General features: G+C 41.5%; 1 protein-coding gene across 1 annotated transcript; it reads left to right on the top strand.

The window, feature by feature from the left end:
• The first annotated feature begins 314 nt into the window (after positions 1-314).
• On the top strand, positions 315-19,713 carry LOC136235586 (G-type lectin S-receptor-like serine/threonine-protein kinase At1g11410). Its single transcript, XM_066025376.1, has 9 exons — positions 315-796; positions 5,808-6,109; positions 6,368-6,880; positions 7,973-8,111; positions 8,201-8,399; positions 8,486-8,696; positions 8,778-9,015; positions 18,867-19,017; positions 19,162-19,713. Exons 1-9 carry the CDS (start codon positions 615-617, stop codon positions 19,447-19,449), a joined length of 2,223 nt encoding a protein of 740 aa, XP_065881448.1. The 5' UTR covers positions 315-614; the 3' UTR covers positions 19,450-19,713.
• Positions 19,714-20,014: the final 301 nt, after the last annotated feature.

The following is a 20,014-nucleotide window of genomic DNA, read 5'->3' as shown; positions in this document are numbered from 1 at the left end:
CCAAACGCATTTTAAACAAACATAGATATTATTACAGTCTATATCAAATAGTACAATTTCCGATTTTATGAGAACTCAATTAATGATTTTTACTTAATTTAGGGATTTGATTGATGATTTTGATAGTTTAGAGTTCTAATTGAATTTGAAGCTTTAATTTAAGGACCAAACGAATGTAATGTCCATTCAAACATTTTTGTCAATTAAAAAAAAGGCACGTACTTCATTTTTCAAGTACATTTTTGTAATGAAAATAGGAATATTATATCACCAAAACAAGTATAACAAACAAATCCAGAAAACCAAAGAAAACAACAGCAAGTATGAACACTAGCAAACGCAGAAACCCAATCAATCAACAAATACACAAACTTCTCTTCTTTCCCTTTCATTCCTTCAAACCTAATAATCCAAAGAAATACATTGCAAGTGAACTCTTGGGTTTATTGCAGTCCATATGTTTGATGAAATGTCACAATCAGAGGAGCTCAGTTTCACTTTTGTTCAAAGCGCGCTCTTTAATTGAAGACTTTAATTGTCAGCAAAACCAAGGTTTTTTCTAGGACGCCCAAATTACAACAGAAAAGTTGAGTTTATTGAAGACTGGCTGGGCTATGAATTCTCGACAATTGTTTGTGAGTTCTTTCCTTTTCCATTTCTTGTTATGTTCTTGCAAGGACACCATAACTATAAATCAGACCTTTCAAGATGGTCAGCTTTTAATCTCTAAACAAAACAATTTTGCTTTAGGATTTTTTAGCCCCGGCAATTCTAAGTTTAGATATCTTGGTATCTGGTTCTGTTAGGGAAAACCCCGCAGCGGAACGAAATATTTAATTTGGGTAAATAAATTGACAACAAAATAAAAGAAGAACAATAAAGTAAATGACACAAGGATTTACGTGGTTCGGCGGTGTGCCTAGTCCACGAGCGAAGAAGACCGAAAATTATTCCACTAGAGAGACAAAAGTGGTACAAAAGAATAAAGAAAATAACACTCAAAACCCTTAACCCCAATACACCCAAAACCTCACAATTCTCTCTTAGAGAATATCACTCAAAACTAGCAATCTAATATCAATTGCTAGGATGCACAAACCTATGCCAATGCATGGTATTTATAAGAAAATTTTGGGATGTGAATGGAAGAAATCAAAGTCGAAAATTACATGTGAACAAAGGGAAAAAGACTAATGTGAACTTTGACAAAGTTGTATGGCTTGTGTTCAAAATTCAACACAATTTAATTTGAATGTTGAATTTCAAATCACATTCATACAAATCTCCACCTTGATTTGAAATTTCACCAAAGGTCTTCCTTCGCCGTAATGCCCTTTCGGGCTAGCTCACTTATTGCTAATACCAATCAAGTTCAAGCAATGCTTGAACTTAGTCGTTGGAAGAGGCTTCGTCATCATGTCGGTTGGATTATCTGCAGTACCAATTTTACTAATTGTAATATTTCCTTCAGAAATAACATCTCGAATAAAATGGTACTTCACATCAATGTGTTTCGTTCTTTCATGAAACATCTGATCCTTCGTCAAATATATAGCACTCTGGCTATCACAGTGAACGACAATCTTCTGCAAATTTGAACTGAGCTCACCAACTAAGCCTCGTAGCCAAATAGCTTCTTTTACAGCTTCAACTACAGCCATATATTCTGCTTCTGTAGTGGACAATGCAACTGTAGGCTGTAAAGTAGCTTTCCAACTGATGGCACTGCTACCAAGAGTAAACACATAACCTGTAATGGATCTTCTTCTGTCAAGATCACCTGCATAGTCTGAATCAACATAACCTGCCACCATATTCTCACTCCTTCCAAATTTTAAACAAGCATTAGTAGTACCCCTTAAATATCTCAGAATCCATTTCACAGCATTCCAATGATCTTTACCAGGATTAGACATATATCTACTGACTACACTAACTGCATGTGAAATGTCAGGACGAGTACAAACCATCGCGTACATGATACTACCAACCGCACTAGAGTAAGGTACATGTGACATATATTCAATATCCTTTTTAGACTGTGGACACATATCATCAGAAATTCTGAAATGAGCAGCAAGTGGAGTACTTACAAGTTTAGCATTTTTCATGCCAAATCGCTCCAACACTTTTTCAACAAAACTTCTCTGAGTTAAACAAAGTGTTCCTGCAGCTCTATCTCTATAGATCTCCATACCAAGAATCTTCTTGGCAGCTCCCAAATCTTTCATCTCGAATTCACTACTCAGCTCTGCTTTCAATCTGTTGATATCAGACATATCCTTGGCAGCAATAAGCATATCATTAACATAGAGTAACAAATAAACAAATGAGCCATTTAGAAGTTTTGTGAAATAAACACAACTATCATATTGGCTCCTAAAATAACCATGCCCAATCATAAAGGAATCAAACCGCTTATACCCCTGTCGAGGAGACTGCTTTAACCCATATAGTGATTTCCGCAACAAGCAAACATGGTCTTCTTTGCCTTCGATTTCAAAACCTTCAGGTTGTTGCATATAGATTTTCTTCTCAAGTTCTCCATGTAAGAAGGCAGTTTTGACATCGAGTTGTTCCAACTCCAAATCATTTATAGCAACCAATGCAAGCAAAACACGAATAGAGCTATGTTTAACAACAGGAGAGAAAACATCATTAAAATCAACTCCTTGTACCTGACTATAGCCCTTGGCTACCAATCGTGCCTTGTATTGAGCATCTTCAACGCCCGGAATGCCATCTTTTCGTTTGAAGACCCATTTACAACCGACAATCTTCTTGTTCTTTGGCGGTTTCACCAATTCCCACGTTTTATTTTTGTGAAGAGATTCCACCTCCTCTTGCATGGCTATCAACCATTTTCCAGAATCATCACCGGACATAGCTTCTGAATATGTTGAAGGATCGCCAACTCCTTCAGTCTCTTGTGCAGCAACACCGGCAAAAGTGACATAATCTGCTAACCTTAGAGGCTGTTTTCTTTCTCTTTCTGGCCTGCTTCTAGCAACTAGATGCTCCTCTTCAATTGCTGTAGATTCTTCTACTTCGGTAGACTCTAACAATTGTTCATTCAATGGAGAGAATGAATTCTCCACCTCAACTTGAATCTCCACCTGCTTATCAGAATTCTGTATCTTGGTGTTAGAAGTGACTGAAGACTCCTTTGGATTAAGCATGACAGATTCATTAAATACAACATTTCTACTGATTACAGATTTTGGTGACTTAGGATCAAGAAGCCAAACTTTATATCCCTTTACACCAGGAGGATAGCCGAGAAAAATGCCCTTTTTAGATCTGGGCTCCAACTTTCCATCATTCACATGAACATAAACAGGACATCCAAAAATCCTCAAATCAGAATAATCAGCGGGTTTTCCAGACCATACCTCTTCAGGAGTTTTACAATTAATTGAAGCAGACGGAGAACGATTCACTAAATGACAAGCTGTTAAAGCTGCTTCAGCCCAAAAGTCTTGAGATAAGCCAGAATTTGATAACATACAACGAACCTTTTCCAATAGAGTTCTGTTCATCCGCTCAGCTACACCATTTTGTTGTGGTGTTCCTGGAACTGTGAGATGTCTAGAGATGCCCATATCTTTACAAAATGTGTTGAATTCATCATTGCAAAATTCTAGACCATTATCAGTGCGGAGACGCTTAATCTTCTTACTCGTCTGGTTTTCCACCAAGGCTTTCCATTGCTTGAAAGTGGCAAAGGCCTCATTTTTCTGCTTCAAGAAATAAGCCCAAACCTTCCTGGAGTAATCATCAATGAAGGTAAGCATATATCGAGCACCACCTTTTGAAGGAACACGTGCAGGCCCCCATAGATCGGAATGGATATAATCCAAAGTGCATTTTGTTTGGTGAACACCAGTGTTGAAACTGACTCGTTTGTGTTTGCCAAAAATGCAATGCTCACAAAACTCCAACTTGGACGTATGTTGACCACAAAGGAGACCTCGTTGACTTAACATGGACAAGCCTTTCTCACTCATGTGGCCGAGCCTCATGTGCCACAATTTGGTAATGTCTGACTCTGGCATGGAAGAGGAAACTGCAGCAACACCCGTGGCTGTTGAACCTTGTAACACTTACAATCTTCCAACTTTTCTGGCTTTCATTACGACTAGAGCACCTTTCAAAACCTTCAAGACTCCATCTCCACCAGAAAATCTGCAATTATTGTCATCTAAAGCAGATAAAGAGATAAGGTTTTTCTTCATGTCAGGAACATACCGTACATCTGTCAAGGTTCTGACAACACCATCATGCATTTTGATTTTGACGGTACCAATACCAACAACTTTACAAGGAGAATCATTTCCCATTAACACAACTCCTCTGTTTACTGATTCATAAGAGGAGAACCAATCTCTGTGAAGGCAAATGTGAAATGAGCAAGCAGAGTCAAGGATCCACCCTTGTCCAGATCTAGCACCATCGTCGGACACGGCATAGACTTCGCAATCTACTTCATCTTCAGCAACACTGGCGTCAGCATGATTGTCTTCTTTATGAACCTTTTCTTTATTTTTCTTCTGTAGCTTGAAACATTCAGCTTTGATGTGCCCTTTCTTTTTACAGTAATTGCATGTCACATTACTGTATCTAGATTTTGATTTTGATCTCGATCGATTGTTGTTGTTGCTGCTGCTGGGATCTTTTGTAGAAGATCTCCCTCTAACAACCAGACTTTCTGCAGGGCCATTTCTATCACCAGAAAGCTCTTTGTCTATCAGATCTTTTGAAAATAGACACCCTTTAACCTCATCTACAGTTAGAGTGCTTTTACTGTAGATCATGGTCTCCCGGAAATTTTTGAAAGACGGCGGTAAAGATCGTAACAACATAAGAGCTTTATCTTCTTCTTCATATTTAATATCTAAATTTTCCAGATCCAGCAAAATGGAACTAAAATTATCAAGGTGTGACTTTAGGGATGTACCTTCCGCCATATTGAGCATGTGAAGACGATGTTTCACAACAAGCTTGCTGGTGAGGTTTTTGGACATGTAGAGAGACTCAAGTTTCTCCCATAAGCCTTTAGGAGTCTTCTCATGGATGACTTCACGCAGAACCTCGTTTGACAAGCATAACTGAATGGCAGCTAGAGCTTTCTCCTCCATTTCTTGTTTCTTTTCCTTTGTTACCGTGGGAGGTAACTCGTCTGCTAACACCCGTTCTGTGTCAAAATAGCTTTCATCTTGACTTGCCATAAGGCAAAGCTGATAGTACGATCATACTTCTCGATATCAAATTTTGTTGTCGCCATAGTAGATCCCAAAATAAATATTAATTGGCTCTGATACCAATTTGTTAGGGAAAACCCCGCAGCGGAACGAAATATTTAATTTGGGTAAATAAATTGACAACAAAATAAAAGAAGAACAATAAAGTAAATGACACAAGGATTTACGTGGTTCGGCGGTGTGCCTAGTCCACGGGCGAAGGAGACCGAAAATTATTCCACTAGAGAGACAAAAGTGGTACAAAAGAATGAAGAAAATAACACTCAAAACCCTTAACCCCAATACACCCAAAACCTCACAATTCTCTCTTAGAGAATATCACTCAAAACTAGCAATCTAATATCAATTGCTAGGATGCACAAACCTATGCCAATGCATGGTATTTATAAGAAAATTTTGGGATGTGAATGGAAGAAATCAAAGTCGAAAATTACATGTGAACAAAGGGAAAAAGACTAATGTGAACTTTGACAAAATTGTATGGCTTGTGTTCAAAATTCAACACAATTTAATTTGAATGTTGAATTTCAAATCACATTCATACAGGTTCCATAAACTTCGAGAGCAAACAGTAGTGTGGGTAGCAAATAGGAACAATCCAATTAATGGCTCCTCTGGTCTTTTATCAATTAGCAATTATGGAAATCTCATTTTATATAGCCAAAAAGTTCCAACATGGTCTACCAATATCTCGGTGGATGTGGCAGAAGCTTGTGTAGCTCAGCTCTTAGATTCTGGGAACTTGGTTTTGTTAGAAAATAGGAGTAAGAAGATTGTGTGGCAAAGTTTTGATCATCCTACAGATACTTTGCTTCCAGGAATGAAAATGGGCATCAATTGGAAAACAGGTACTCACAGCTTCCTTTCATCATGGAGGTCAGAAGATGATCCAGGAACAGGAGAGTACTCGATCGAATTGAACCCAACAGGATCACCACAAGTCTTTCTCTGCAAGCGTAAGAATTGTTTCTGGCGAGGCACACCATGGCCTTTGAGAATATTTAGGGATGTTCTGACCTTCAATTTAATAAAAATTCAAGATGAGGCGTACCTAAACTTTGTGGCTGAAGCTTCTGTGATTGCAAGAGCAAAGTTGGACTTTTCAGGAATTCAGAAGCTTCTAATATGGGATGAAAACAATGGGGGAGAATGGAAAGAAATCCGGTCAGCACCAAAATATAAATGTGAGGCATATGGACGATGTGGCACCTATGGCAAGTGTGATCCAGGGGTGGTTAACCGTGGATTCGAATGCAATTGTTTGCCTGGTTATGAACCCAAATCAGCTGGTGATTGGCATACTCTGAGAGATGGATCAGATGGGTGTGTAAGAAAACGGCTACATTCTTCATCAGTGTGTCAGCATGGGGAAGGATTTGTGAAAGTGGAAAGTGTCAAGCTTCCTGATACTAAAGCAGCAATTTGGGTGAGTATGAGCATGAATCATATGGAGTGTCAAAAGGAATGCAAGAAAAATTGTTCGTGTACAGCATATTCAAGCATTGATATTCCTGGGGAAGGGACTGGTTGTTTAGCTTGGTATGGAGAACTAAATGACACAGCAGATTATCCAAAAGAGGGATATGATCTACATGTTCGTGTTGATGCAATTGAATTTGGTAATTATTGTTCTTATCATTTCACAAATTCATATGTTCATTACTGTGAATTATCATATTGGTAGGTCGAGTCACGATTCAAATTTCGAGTCACGAGTTGAAAACTGAACAGAATCAAAACCAATAGTGATTTTTCTAAGAAACTGAATTATTGTGTTTGTTGAATATGGTTTCTCAGTTTCACCCTGAACCATGCTTACCCCAATGATGACTCAATTGATCTCCTTGAGGGTTTGCTCCTTTGAACCTGAAAAATGGTTCCTGGATTGACCAACGTAAGCACTTCGATTTATAATTAAGAAAATAAGTTTAAGAGGAAAGCACTGTAATGCTAGGCAGTTTTGGGCTAGGAGACCCTCTTCATATATATATGCTTCCCTGTCCTGTCCTTCGGTTTTGAAAAAGCTCTGTCTCATAGTTATCAAAATCGCGCCTGGCTCAAAAGGCGCTAGGCTCTAGGCATGTCGTCTGAGAAGCCAAAGGGCGGGCTCTGTTCAAGAAGCTTGCGCCTGAGTGTGCCTTTCTGAGCCTAGTGCCTTGTTGGAGGCAGGCTTAGGCACAAATTTAGAAGCTTCGCAGTGTCTTTTAGTATTTCAAGTTAAAAATAGGATGTCTGATCTCCTCCTTTTCCTATCTATATGATCTACAACCGTAATTAAATATTTGGACGACAGAAATATTGCAAAGAACAATAATAATAACACTGCTCCATTTTGAAGAGTTCAGAAATATCATGGACAGAGACTTTATTCTTGATGAAAAGTAGTTATTAGACTATTAGTTAATTGACTTATGAGCTTTAGTAGTTAGATTTAGAAGTTTTTATTATGAATTATGATTATGAAGAGCTAGTAGTTAATTCTGAATTTATTTCACACATTTTCTGATTAAGATTACAGATAATTGGATATGAGTTAATATTTGACTATTTATTGCATTTTAGAAATGCTACTTGTTATTTATGATTTTATATGTTAATGATTCTAATTTTCCTTAGTGCACCTTGTGTGGCTCAGGCACGCCTGAGCCTTGCGTCTTTAATACCTATGCATTATTGTTTTGTTCATCAGTACCTTTCCAATACTTATGCAGCTAATGAGGTTCCAAAGTCAAGGAGTTCTGTTGAGTTGGAGCCAAAAACCATTTTACTGTTATCTGTTGTTTCAGCATGGATTGTTCTCATCGTTTTCGCCTTTGTGTGGTTCAAAAAGAAACGAAAAAGGGGTGAGAAATAAACCACCTATGTTCATTAATTTGCTTGAAACAACCAAATGTTCCTTAGACTCAGAATAAACATTTGTTTTCATTTTGTTTGAGGACAGTGAAATGGAACAGAAGATGGCTTGATGCTATAAGTGATCCAAACAACCATACGGATGCCCCAGTAGGGAATGAAGTCGGAGTTAGTAGGTCTCATCCGGATGTAGCACTTTTCAGCCTTCGGACCTTAGTTGCTGCAACTAACAATTTTTCTCCAGCTAACAAACTTGGACAAGGTGGCTTTGGCTCAGTTTATAAGGTTGAGCTCTGTTTGATGTCATATTCTCTCTCTCCTGCTTTCTTTCTCTTACTTGATGTGAATTACTCTTCTGAATATAATATCAGGGTTGTTTGACAAATGGACTAGAGGTTGCAGTGAAGAGACTATCCAAAGATTCCAAGCAAGGAATAGATGAATTTAAGAATGAAGTTACCTTAATTGCAAAGCTTCAACATGTGAATCTTGTCAAACTTTTAGGATGCTGCATCGAAGGCGAAGAACCAATGTTGATTTATGAATACTTGTCAAACAAAAGTTTGGATTCATTTCTTTTTGGTATGTTCGCCCTTGTTGTTTCTTTTACTGCAATATTTCATTAGTTAACTAATTGAAGCATTATCTAAAACTCTGTTGCAGATGAAAGTAGAAGGTCTATCCTCACTTGGACAAAACGTTTCCATATTATTGTCGGGATTGCTCGTGGAATTTTGTATCTACACGAACACTCAAGATTGAGAGTAATCCACAGAGATCTTAAAACTAGCAATATTCTACTGGATTCAGATATGAATCCTAAAATTGCAGATTTTGGTGCAGCTAGAATATTTACAAGTGACCAAATCCAAGAAAGGACCAAAAGAGTTGTTGGAACATAGTAAGTTGATGATCCGCGAAGCCAAAACGGGCCGAATCATAAACACGGGTCCAATCTACACTTAGACCCATGGTCCAAGATCAAACGGGCTCCGAATAAAGGAAGCGGGTAAAGCGAATAACCGCCCCGACATCCTAAACGGAGCATTAAAACTCCCACTCAAACACGTTTATTGTCACGTAAGGGACGTGGCCTAGAAGGAGTAACCGCCCTCGGCGGTTACTTCAGAACACTTATAAAAAGCCATAAGGCCAGAGGGGGAGGTACGTTCATTTTTTTCCAGCAATACGATTATCAATTTACCAACCCTCCTACAAAAACTGACTTGATCATCGGAGAGTTTTTCCGGAGATCCTGTCTCCGGTTCTGTTTTGCAGGTAACTACGGTGGAGATCATCTAATCGGATCCAGCAAGTTATCATTGGTGCGGTGAGCGTGGACCTTTTTTACCAACATTTGGTTAAAGGTACACAAAGAACATGTCAGAACCATCACGAACGACCGGCGTTACAACCAGATCAACTAGTATGAACTCAAGGGGTCCACGGACTGCGAATTCGCAGCCTGCGAGTACACAACCTATGGTGCCTAGCTCGACGAACCCTTCGGGACAATTGAGTCCATTATTGGAAGTCCAAGTGCAAACTGAGATGGAGATGTCCAATAGCGATTTCGTCCAAATGGCAGGACAAGTCTTGGCTTCAAATATGAGCCAAGCGGCGGGGGATCGAATGATTAGTTTGCTAACTGCAATCGCTGATCACAATAACGTCGTGGCGTCTGCTCCTCAACAACCTGTTGTCATCTCCACACAACCATCGACTACTGCCACCATATCTGCGCTTCCGCAGCCATCTCGAGAGCCAAATCAGATAGGTCAGAGTAGTCCCATGAACCCACACAGCCACCCAGGCAACTACTCGTATCACGATCCTAGTATGACGATCCATCCGACCTGGCAAACATCCCAACCGACGCTGGGAATGTCAGGAATCCTTCCGCTACGACAAACGGATCCCTTTGTTCATGGATATTCAGAGTTGATGACATCTGGGGCGAATACGTCTGGACAGGAGCACACTTGGAACTTTGATCCTATAACTGGACGGCGGCTAGAACCACGGCGGGAACAACTTTCAACACCAATTGGCGGGTGGATGCCACCTAGAGTTCACCAGCAGCGGATGGAAGAGGATCGGCGAATACCCCATATTGAATTGGAAGATCAACTGCGGAGTATGATGGAGCGAATGGGGTACACACCTAGGGCGAGAGTAGAGGTGCAGAGCGATTCGCCCTTTGCTCCATCGTTGCGGGAATTTATTCCAGATCACAGGATAAAAGCGCCAGCGATACCTAAATACTATGGGGACCCAAATTCTGATCCTGAAGCACATGTCAGGAACTATAGAGAATTAATGGATGTCGCAGGAGCGAGTGAAAGCATAATTTGCAGATTATTCTCGACCACTTTGGGCGGAGCGGCATCTGATTGGTTTCGGTCTTTACCTACTAAATCCATTCACAACTGGAATCAATACAGTCATGATTTCTGTGCAAAGTTCGTGGGCTGTAAAGCAGCGGATGTGACGGATAGGCAGCTGAAGGAGATCAAACAGAGAAATTATAATTCCCTAAGGGAATTTGTTGTCGCATTTAATGATATTCTGGTGCGGTTACAGAACCCGGATATAGTGAGCATTCGCAATATCATGGCAGATGGAACCACAGATTGGAGCATACGGGAGGAAATCATCCGGAACAAGCCACGCACCGTGGCTGAACTCATGAAGATAGCAAAAGAATTCATGGAAGTGGACGACGTTAACAGGGAGCATAGAGCTCAAACAAGGCGAGAACGGGAGGCGGCTAGACACACTTCAGATGGTCGACGGCATCAAAACCAAACACATTACAAGGATAATTTTGTTCGAAAGGGCAATCGTTCCTTTCAAGAGGGGGGATACCAAACACCATTGAACACGACTCGTCATGAGGTGCTACTTTGGATTGAGAAAAGCCCCCTGAAAAAGGATGTGCAGTTTCCTGAGGCCAAGGGACGAACCAATTTGGGGAGATATCCTAACAAATATTGCAGGTTCCACAGATTGAATGGCCATGACACAAACGATTGCTATGAATTGAAGAAGGAGATTGAAAAGCTGATCGAGAGAGGCAAACTGAGTCAATTCGTAAGAAAAGAGGCGAGTGACGAGAAAACAACGCTCCCGCATGAAGTGGATGCAAGGCCAGAAAAGAAGCAGAAAAAAGGGGTGATAAACGTGATAGCAGGCAGGATCTATGAGCCTCCAACAAAAAGGGCTCGCCGTGAACAGCGAAAAAGCAACACACATAGGGGGGATGCCCTCAATTACTCATTTGCGCGAATCACGGAGCCACATGCGGATGCTTTGGTGATTACAATGGCCGTAGAAGGATGGGACGTTAAGCGGGTCCTTATTGATACAGGCAGTTCTTGTAATGTTATTACTCGGACTGCATTCAACAAGCTGGGAATTAATGACGAACGAGTGGAACATACGTTCATGGATGTAACTGGTTTTGGAGGTCAATCATCTCAAACAAGTGGACAGGTGGTGCTGGAGGCAGAAATGGGTGATAAGAATCTAAAATGGCGAGGTGATCTAGAATTCGCAATTATTGATCTCCCATTGGCCTACAACATAATTCTGGGGCGTCCGTTCCTATCGGAAACGGAATCGCTCATCTCAATGAAGCATTTGACGTTACATTTGCCAACACACCAAGGGCGAGTCATAGTGGAAGGTGATCAACTTGTATCTCAACAAGCCTATACATTGTCACTTGAACCAAGACCAGATGAAGAGGATAAGGTTGATGAGAAGTTGCCGGCGGAAGCGTTGGGAGAAACGGAACTATTCGCCATCTCAAATGACAAGAACGTACGAATAGCGGCAGGACTCCCAGAAGAAACGAAGAAAGCCATTACCGAGGTGTTGATCCAATGCGAGTCGGCATTCGCAGCTCCAAATGAAGTGCTGAAAGGAATAAGTCCAGACATAGCAACCCATCGTTTGAATGTGGACAAAGGTGCAACCCTAGTGCGACAAAAAAAAAGAGGACACGCTCCAGAAAGGCAGAAGGCGATTGAAAAAGCTGTGGCGGATTTGCTAAAATCAGATGCAATTCGAGAAGTCACCTATCCGGAGTGGCTAGCTAATGTGGTGCTAGTCAAAAAGCCAAATGGAACGTACCGAATGTGCGTCGACTTCAAAGATCTGAATAAAGCTTGTCCGAATGATATGTATCTGCTACCTAACATTGATATATTGGTAGATGGGACGGCAGGATTTGAAGCTTTATCGTTCACCGACGTAAAATCCAGTTACCATCAGATACCCATGGAGAAGGCGGATGAAATCAAGACATCATTTATAACTCATCAGGCAACTTATTGCTTCAAGGTGATGCCCTTTGGACTGAAAAACGCAGGAGCAACATATCAGCGGATGATGAACAAGATATTTTCAGACAAGTCAGGCGAGAACTTCTCGATCTACGTAGATGATATGATCATTAAAAGCAAGAAGATGCAAGACCACCCGCAGGATATTAAAGAAATCCTGGAAGTGCTGATCAAATATGGCCTCAAATTGAACCCAGAAAAATGCACGTTTGGAGCAAGAGCAGGAAAATTCCTGGGTTTCATTGTTAGCGGCAAGGGAGTTGAGGCGAATCCGGAGAAAGTAAAAGCGGTGATGGAGATGAAAACACCGAGGAACATAAGAGAAGTACAGAGACTGAATGGGTGGTTGGTGGCATTAGGGCGATTCATATCATGCTCAGCTAGGAGATGTCTACCTTTCTACAATGCCATCAAAAAATCTAAGTCCTTTGAATGGACGTCGGATTGTCAAGAGGCATTTGAGGGTATAAAACGATTACTATGTTATCCGCCCTTAATGAGCAGGCCGGAGGATGGAGAAGATTTATTTCTTTATGTATCCGTCACCAGTATGGCGATATGCACTGTGATGGTTCGAGAAGAAGAAGGACAACAATATCCAGTCTACTATGTGAGCAAAGTCTTGAAGGATGCAGAACTCCGGTATTCGAAGTTAGACAAAATGGCCCTCGCGGTGATAACCACGGCGGCTAGATTAAAACCATACTTTCAGGCGCATACTATCATTGTGAGAACTGGTATTCCAATGCGAAAGGTACTGCAGAAACCTGACGCATCCGGCCGATTGATGGAATGGTCAATTCGCTTAGGAGAATTCGACATTCGCTATGAAGGAAGACCAGCACTAAAGAGTCAAGTACTCGCCGATTTCGTGAATGAGTTCACGTGGGATGATGACGAATGTCCAAAGGCACAAAAAGAAGAGTGGAGCATGTTCACAGATGGGGCATTATCCACAGATGGAGCTGGACTGGGAGTCGTCATCAAAGGCCCGGAGGTTATTCGCCTGTACTATGCGGCAAAGTTAACTTTCGAAACTACCAATAACGCCGCAGAGTATGAGGCAATGATATGCGGATTGAAGTTGCTTAATGAACTTACGCCAGAAAGAGTGGTAATCTACAGCGATTCTAAACTCATGATAAATCAGATCACAAAAAATTATCTGGTGAAACAGGAGGATCTGGTGAAATACCATAAAGAGGTCGGCAGATTGACGCAGGAGTTAACACGCAAGGGAGTCGTTTGGGAAATGGTGCATGTTCCGCGGGGCCAAAACACAAAGGCTGACACATTGGCAAAAGCAGCGGCGAGTAGAGAACCATGGAGTCAAAAAGCATGCGATTTGGAGATAAGATCGGCACCAGCGTTCGAAGTCGATCAGATTATGGTCATCGAAGAACTGGTAGATGATGAAGATTGGCGGATGCCCATTCGCCAATATTTGGAACAGGGAGATTTGCCGGTTGATAAAAGCTTAGCCAGAAAGCTAATTGGGCAGTCAGCGAGATACTCAATTCGAGATGGAACTTTGTATCGAAAATCGTATACATGTCCATGGTTGAAATGCATTAACCGCAATGAAGGAGACTACGTGCTGCGAGAACTACATGAAGGAATTTGTGGCGCACATGAAGCCTCGGCGGCGTTGGCAAGAAAGGTTAAGTTGATGGGATATTACTGGCCCAAGGTGGTGGAGGATTCCCAGAAGATGGTTGCGGAATGTCGCAGCTGTCAAATCCATGCGAATGAAAAGCATGTTCCCGGAGCCGAACAAATCACTATAATGACGGCATGGCCATTCGCAACATGGGGAATCGATATAGTGGGCCCATTCCCAGAAACGACAAAGAAAAGGAAGTACTTGATAGTCGCAGTTGACCACTTCAGCAAATGGGTAGAAGCAGAGGCAGTAACCGCTCAAACACCTGAGCGAATGATCGAGTTCTTACGAGAGAACATTATCATGCGATTCGGAATCCCACAAAAGCTTATAACCGACAATGGCACCCAGTTCAACTGTGTCAAATTCAAAACATACTGCGAAAGCATGGGAATCAAGAATCATTTTTCTTCTGTAAATCATCCTCAATCGAATGGTATGACAGAGGTTACCAACAGGGCCATGATTAAGGGAATCAAGAAGCGGCTAGGTGATAAAAAAACAGGTTGGGCGGATGAGATACCCCATATGCTATGGGCATACAGAACTTCTGTAAAAGCAGCAACGGGCGAAACACCTTTCTCACTGGTTTATGGAGCCGAAGCGGTCCTGCCTGTTGAAATCAAGTCGCCTACAGATCGGATAATTTATTATTGCGACACACAAAATCCTATCAATATTAGGGATGCATTGGATTCTGTTGAAGAACGAAGGGAAAAAGCTTACATGCAAATGGCAGTGTACCGCAATAGAATCAAGAAATATCATGATAGAAGGGTGCGAAAAGTGATAATCAACGAGAACGACTTGGTCTTGAAAAAAGCGGATAAAATACAATCCAGAGAAGGCAAAGGCAAATTAGGCGTCAACTGGATCAGACCATACAAAGTATCCAAGAAGCTAGGACCATCAACTTTTGAAATAGAAGAAATGAGCGGCAAAAAGCTCCCGCGCACCTGGAATCTAGAGAATCTACGCCTATATAAACAGGCTGAGTAGTTCAAGGAAATGACGAGTACTCTTTTCCTTTTATGAGTTTTTCCCAATGGGTTTTCTGATAAAAGGTTTTAATGAGGCTTTGATCCCACGCAGTTTATGTACCCATGTAATAAGAAGCCTTTTTTCTTTATCAATAAAGGTATTCAATTATTACATTTATTCAATATACTACGTCCGAATGCGGATCCTTTTCAACATGATCACAAAAACACATAAATGTGTTGCCTATTAAAGAAAGGCAGATGCATGATTACGCATCACTCGCAAAACCTTATGGTTAATCTTAAAAACACATAAATGTGTTGCCTATTAAAGAAAGGCGGATGCATGATTACGCATCACTCGCAAAACCTTATGATTAACCTTATGATTATTTTCGAAAGAAAAATCATAAGATAAGGCATAAAATTAAGCGAATAAACGAGTACTCAAAAAATTGCAAAAAGGGTATGGCCACCCTAGTGAAAACGAAACTAACTACAAAGAATTACAAGGATGAAGTCGGCAAAAGACAAGGGTAACATATGAAAATAAGGGGCAACAAGGAATAAAACGACAATCGCACATGTAGGTAAAGCGGCAAGTAAAAGAAAATTAATATATACGGGCAGTTTGTTGCATACAACAGTTCAAAATATAAATCAAACTACGCTACAGCTTCCTCTCTTTCACCCCTATTGCCCTCCTCGCCTTCAGCGGCTCCCTCATCTCCTCCAGTGGGCGGATTTGCTTCAAGCGAATCCTCAACCCTCGAATCAGTAACCACTTCAGAGAGAGGTACCTCTTGCTCAGACTGAGAAACGCCTTGTGGTACCTCTTCTTCCGCGTTCTGATTAGGGATCTCGCAGCTAATTGGAGAGGCCTGAAAACTCTGCCAATCTAAGAGGAGTACCTCATCCATATCAGCATCCTCGGCTTCCAGCTTGTCCCACTTCTCAGTTAAATCCTTTTCAGGGATGGGAACCTTGGGGCGGTTAAGTATTCGATCTGGATGTCCATGCTCATAAGCGGCATGAATTCGCTCCCCATACCAATAGATGTGAGCACCATCTTCAGCGAGAATCTCCTCAGCCCTCTTCTTTTGCATCTCCAGAGCCTCCTTGGATGAATTTAGATCATCAAGGACCTTTTGCAGCTCGTCGGACTTAGCCTGGAGGGATTTGAGAGCTTCCTCCTTCTCGCTCATAGCCTTCTGACAAGCGCCTTCAAGAGCCTTTACCTTCCCTTGGACATCATCATAAAGCGACTTCTGAGTCGCCAATGCAGTACCAAGGTTCTCCAACTCTTTGGCTCGTTCAGCATCCCTTCGGAGAGCGCCCTCCGCGAAATTGATAATCTGCATATAAGACGGCTCGCGAATAAAAAGGGGCGAATAAAAACATGCGATTACTATGGACACAAAATCCTCGAAAGGGAATGACAAGCTTCTACCCCCAAAACAACAATATACCTCTATGGCGCGCTTCTCGATCCCCTCCATAGCAGTAGGAAGCGGTACTTGTTCTCGCACGCGGGAAGCAGAGGGGAGTCGCCCAAGGACATTGCATATGGAAGAAACAATGTCCTTACAGGAGAAACTCACGGCCATGCCAAAGGTCCTAGTCCACCACCCGCTAATATCGGGAATGGGCTGCGAACGCATAAGGAAAGAGATCAGAAGAACAGAAGATAGCTTATAAAGAACAATAAACATTACAATAAATCAAGATACCTCGTGAATTGGTGTACTGCTCTTTCCTTTTGATGAAGCAGATATGGGTGTACCGCCAACAGTAAGAGATACAGATGTGTTTTTCTTCCTGGGACGAGAAGACTCCGTATCTGCATTATTCTTTCGCTTCCTAGTTAAAGGAAGGTCCTCAGAAACAGAAGTGGGACCTTGTGAAACGGAAGCGATTGGAAGGGAAGCCGCCTCAACAGAAGGAGCCGCCCCCACAGGAGAATTCGCCCCTGCAACAGAAGTTGTTCCCTCCATCCGCTTCTTCCTTCTTGCTAGAGCTTTCGCCTCCCGATCTGCAGCGAGTTGAGATAAAGGATCACCCCTGCAAAGGGTTAAAAGAAATCATCAACTTGGAAATGAAAAAAAGAAAAGTACCTTGAACAAAAACGCGATAAGGGATATAGACAACGCGATCTCCCTCGCGGTAGGCAATCGCCACTCGACATCTTAGCATGTGGAAGGCATGATCATACGTCCATACAAAAGGAGGCGTACTCTTCAAGAACTTTATAACGGCGGATTCTTCCTCACTAGGGTAACCGAAGTTCAAACTCTTTACATTGGGCCGGCCCCAGCAGCGAAGGAAGTTTGGATTCCCTTCATTAAACTTGATAAAGAAGTAAGATCGATCCCACTCGCGGATCTTGTTCAGCTTCTCATCGAAACCATAGTAACCGCTCTGACGGATGAAAGTGAAATACCCCGCCGAACTCTTGAAATGATGAAGCTTGGAGAAAATTTTGAGCGAGAAGGGAACCTCCAAACAATCCGCCAGAAATTTATCTAGAGTTAAGTCGGCCCATCCATTGGGATGCAATTGACCGGGTGCGATTCCGTAACCGCCCAGGACGGAAGCAATCTCATCCGCCAGCGGATACGTGAAACCGCAGATAATCTGGGCGACGAAAATGGTGAAATACCCCTTTGGGTAATCGCCCGATCCTCTATCCTCCCCGGGAATGATGGTCTCGAGACCTTGAAGCCAAGGATACTGCTCCCGCAAATCATCAATTGTCTCGCGACAAACTAGGCTTCCTGACCGGTCCTTCTTCGGTAATAAACGGGGGGTTGGGACAGGTGGTGGAATCAACTTCTTAGGGTCAAAATCTAGACCCTCATCGGTTGTATTCGCTAGGTGGAGGAAGTCGGCGGGATGGGAATCAGACCCAGGAGAGCTGGTTGAAGCTTCATCAACCATCTCATCGACCTCATGAGACACCTCGCGGACGTAATTTTCGTCGAACGGTGCGAAATCGGGGTCAAGGTTCGACATATTGATGAAGAAAAATGAACAGAAGTAAAGAGCCGAACGAATTACAAGTAACGGAAAGGAAAACTTACATGTGGGAAAGAATACAAAGAAGAACGAACACTAAGGGGTTGACGCCGGAGAAGAAATGACAGGAGAAGGAAAGAACAACTTTCGAATTTTGAAAGAACAACTTTCGAATATCCAGACAAAGACGAAGAGTCCCCTATAACATGTGAAAAGACCCTAAAGGGCTCTTGCCAAACTAAAGGGGAGGCATGTGATGATCCGCGAAGCCAAAACGGGCCGAATCATAAACACGGGCCCAATCTACACTTAGACCCATGGTTCAAGATCAAACGGGCTCCGAATAAAGGAAGCGGGTAAAGCGAATAACCGCCCCGACATCCTAAACGGAGCATTAAAACTCCCACTCAAACACGTTTATTGCCACGTAAGGGACGTGGCCTAGAAGGAGTAACCGCCCTCGGCGGTTACTTCAGAACACTTATAAAAAGCCATAAGGCCAGAGGGGGAGGTACGTTCATTTTTTTCCAGCAATACGATTATCAATTTACCAACCCTCCTACAAAAACTGACTTGATCGTCGGAGAGATTTCCCGGAGATCCTGTCTCCGGTTCTGTTTTGCAGGTAACTACGGTGGAGATCATCTAATCGGATCCAGCAAGTTATCATAAGTAAATTTGCATACTGAAGCGAGAATGATATTTCTTTTTTAGGCTTAGGAATATTTTGACAATTATTTTGAAGTGGTTACATGTCTCCAGAGTATGTGGTGTTTGGAAAATTTTCAATGAAATCAGATGTGTTCAGCTATGGGGTTATATTGTTGGAGATCATTACTGGCAAGAAGAACAATGACCGCAATCTCGAGGATTATTCACTAAGCATGTTACAACATGTAAGATGTAGATAATTTCTAGTGAATTATATTAATGGTCACTAAACTTTTGGATACGTGCTTTGTGGAGGTCATTACAATTTCAGTAATTACTGTGACAAGAAAAACATATTGATTTATGCAATCATGCTATAATTTGTTTAGGTATGGGAGATGTGGAAAGAAGATAGAGTAGTGGAGACAGTTGATAAATCTCTAAAAGAGTCATTTGATGCTGATCAAGTGTTAAGGTGCATCCATGTTGGACTGTTATGTGTGCAAGAAGATGCAATGCATAGACCAGATATTGCTAAAGTTTCTCTAATGTTGAATAGTGCAGCCACTCTTCCTTCTCCAAATCAACCTGCATTCAGCTTTCAAAAATCTCCGATGATCGGAGAAGCTTCATATTCTGTAAATGAGGTCACAATTACTAGTATTTCTAGTCGCTAAAGATATGATCCGTTCAATCTCTATGAAATCAAAAGCACTAACCCCAGGAAAATTGTCATGAAGATTCTAGAGAGCAATCAATAAATTGAAATGCAACAGCCAAGGTATGAAACCACTCCTTGACTTTGGATCTTTTCAGGGTTAGTTTGAAATCTTGCACATAAACAAAATATTGAATGGAATATCAGGTCTAGTAGCAATAAGATAGAGCAAAGAACTAATCACACCTTGATATTTATCTACACTTTTACCTTTTTCGTCTTTATCCACTTACATTGTTGTACTCATTGATGTTTTAGCGCCTTTTGAGTTCTCTAACTCGTACTTCATATTGAGATTTTTAGATAATCTCCAATATACTAGAATTACCCTTTATTTTTTATATTCCAGGTGTGCTTCTTAAATATACTTGCAAAATAAGTTAAGAACTTTTTTGTAGCCAATTCAGTTTGGGTCCTTTAGAGAGTTTCATTGGGTTTGTTTCTTTTTGGACCCAAATCATTTTTATGTAAATACCATTCTTGTAAGTTGTATCTACATGTTTGAATTACATGTCCATCATGGT

The sequence above is a fragment of the Euphorbia lathyris genome, chromosome 7, assembly GCF_963576675.1.
Source record: "Euphorbia lathyris chromosome 7, ddEupLath1.1, whole genome shotgun sequence".
Lineage (NCBI taxonomy): Eukaryota > Viridiplantae > Streptophyta > Magnoliopsida > Malpighiales > Euphorbiaceae > Euphorbia > Euphorbia lathyris.
Note: the sequence above shows the minus strand (reverse complement) of the source record. Positions and strands in the feature narration are given on the sequence as shown.

What these genes read in the sequence shown, in the direction of transcription:
- LOC136235586 (XM_066025376.1), top strand. Translation starts at nt 615, where the DNA reads ATGAATTCTCGACAATTGTTTGTGAGTTCTTTCCTTTTCCATTTCTTG. An exon ending in TGTTGATGCAATTGAATTTG is followed by an intron (nt 6,881 to 7,972) that starts GTAATTATTGTT and finishes ATACTTATGCAG; the next exon opens with CTAATGAGGTTCCAAAGTCA. An exon ending in GCTTTGGCTCAGTTTATAAG is followed by an intron (nt 8,400 to 8,485) that starts GTTGAGCTCTGT and finishes ATATAATATCAG; the next exon opens with GGTTGTTTGACAAATGGACT.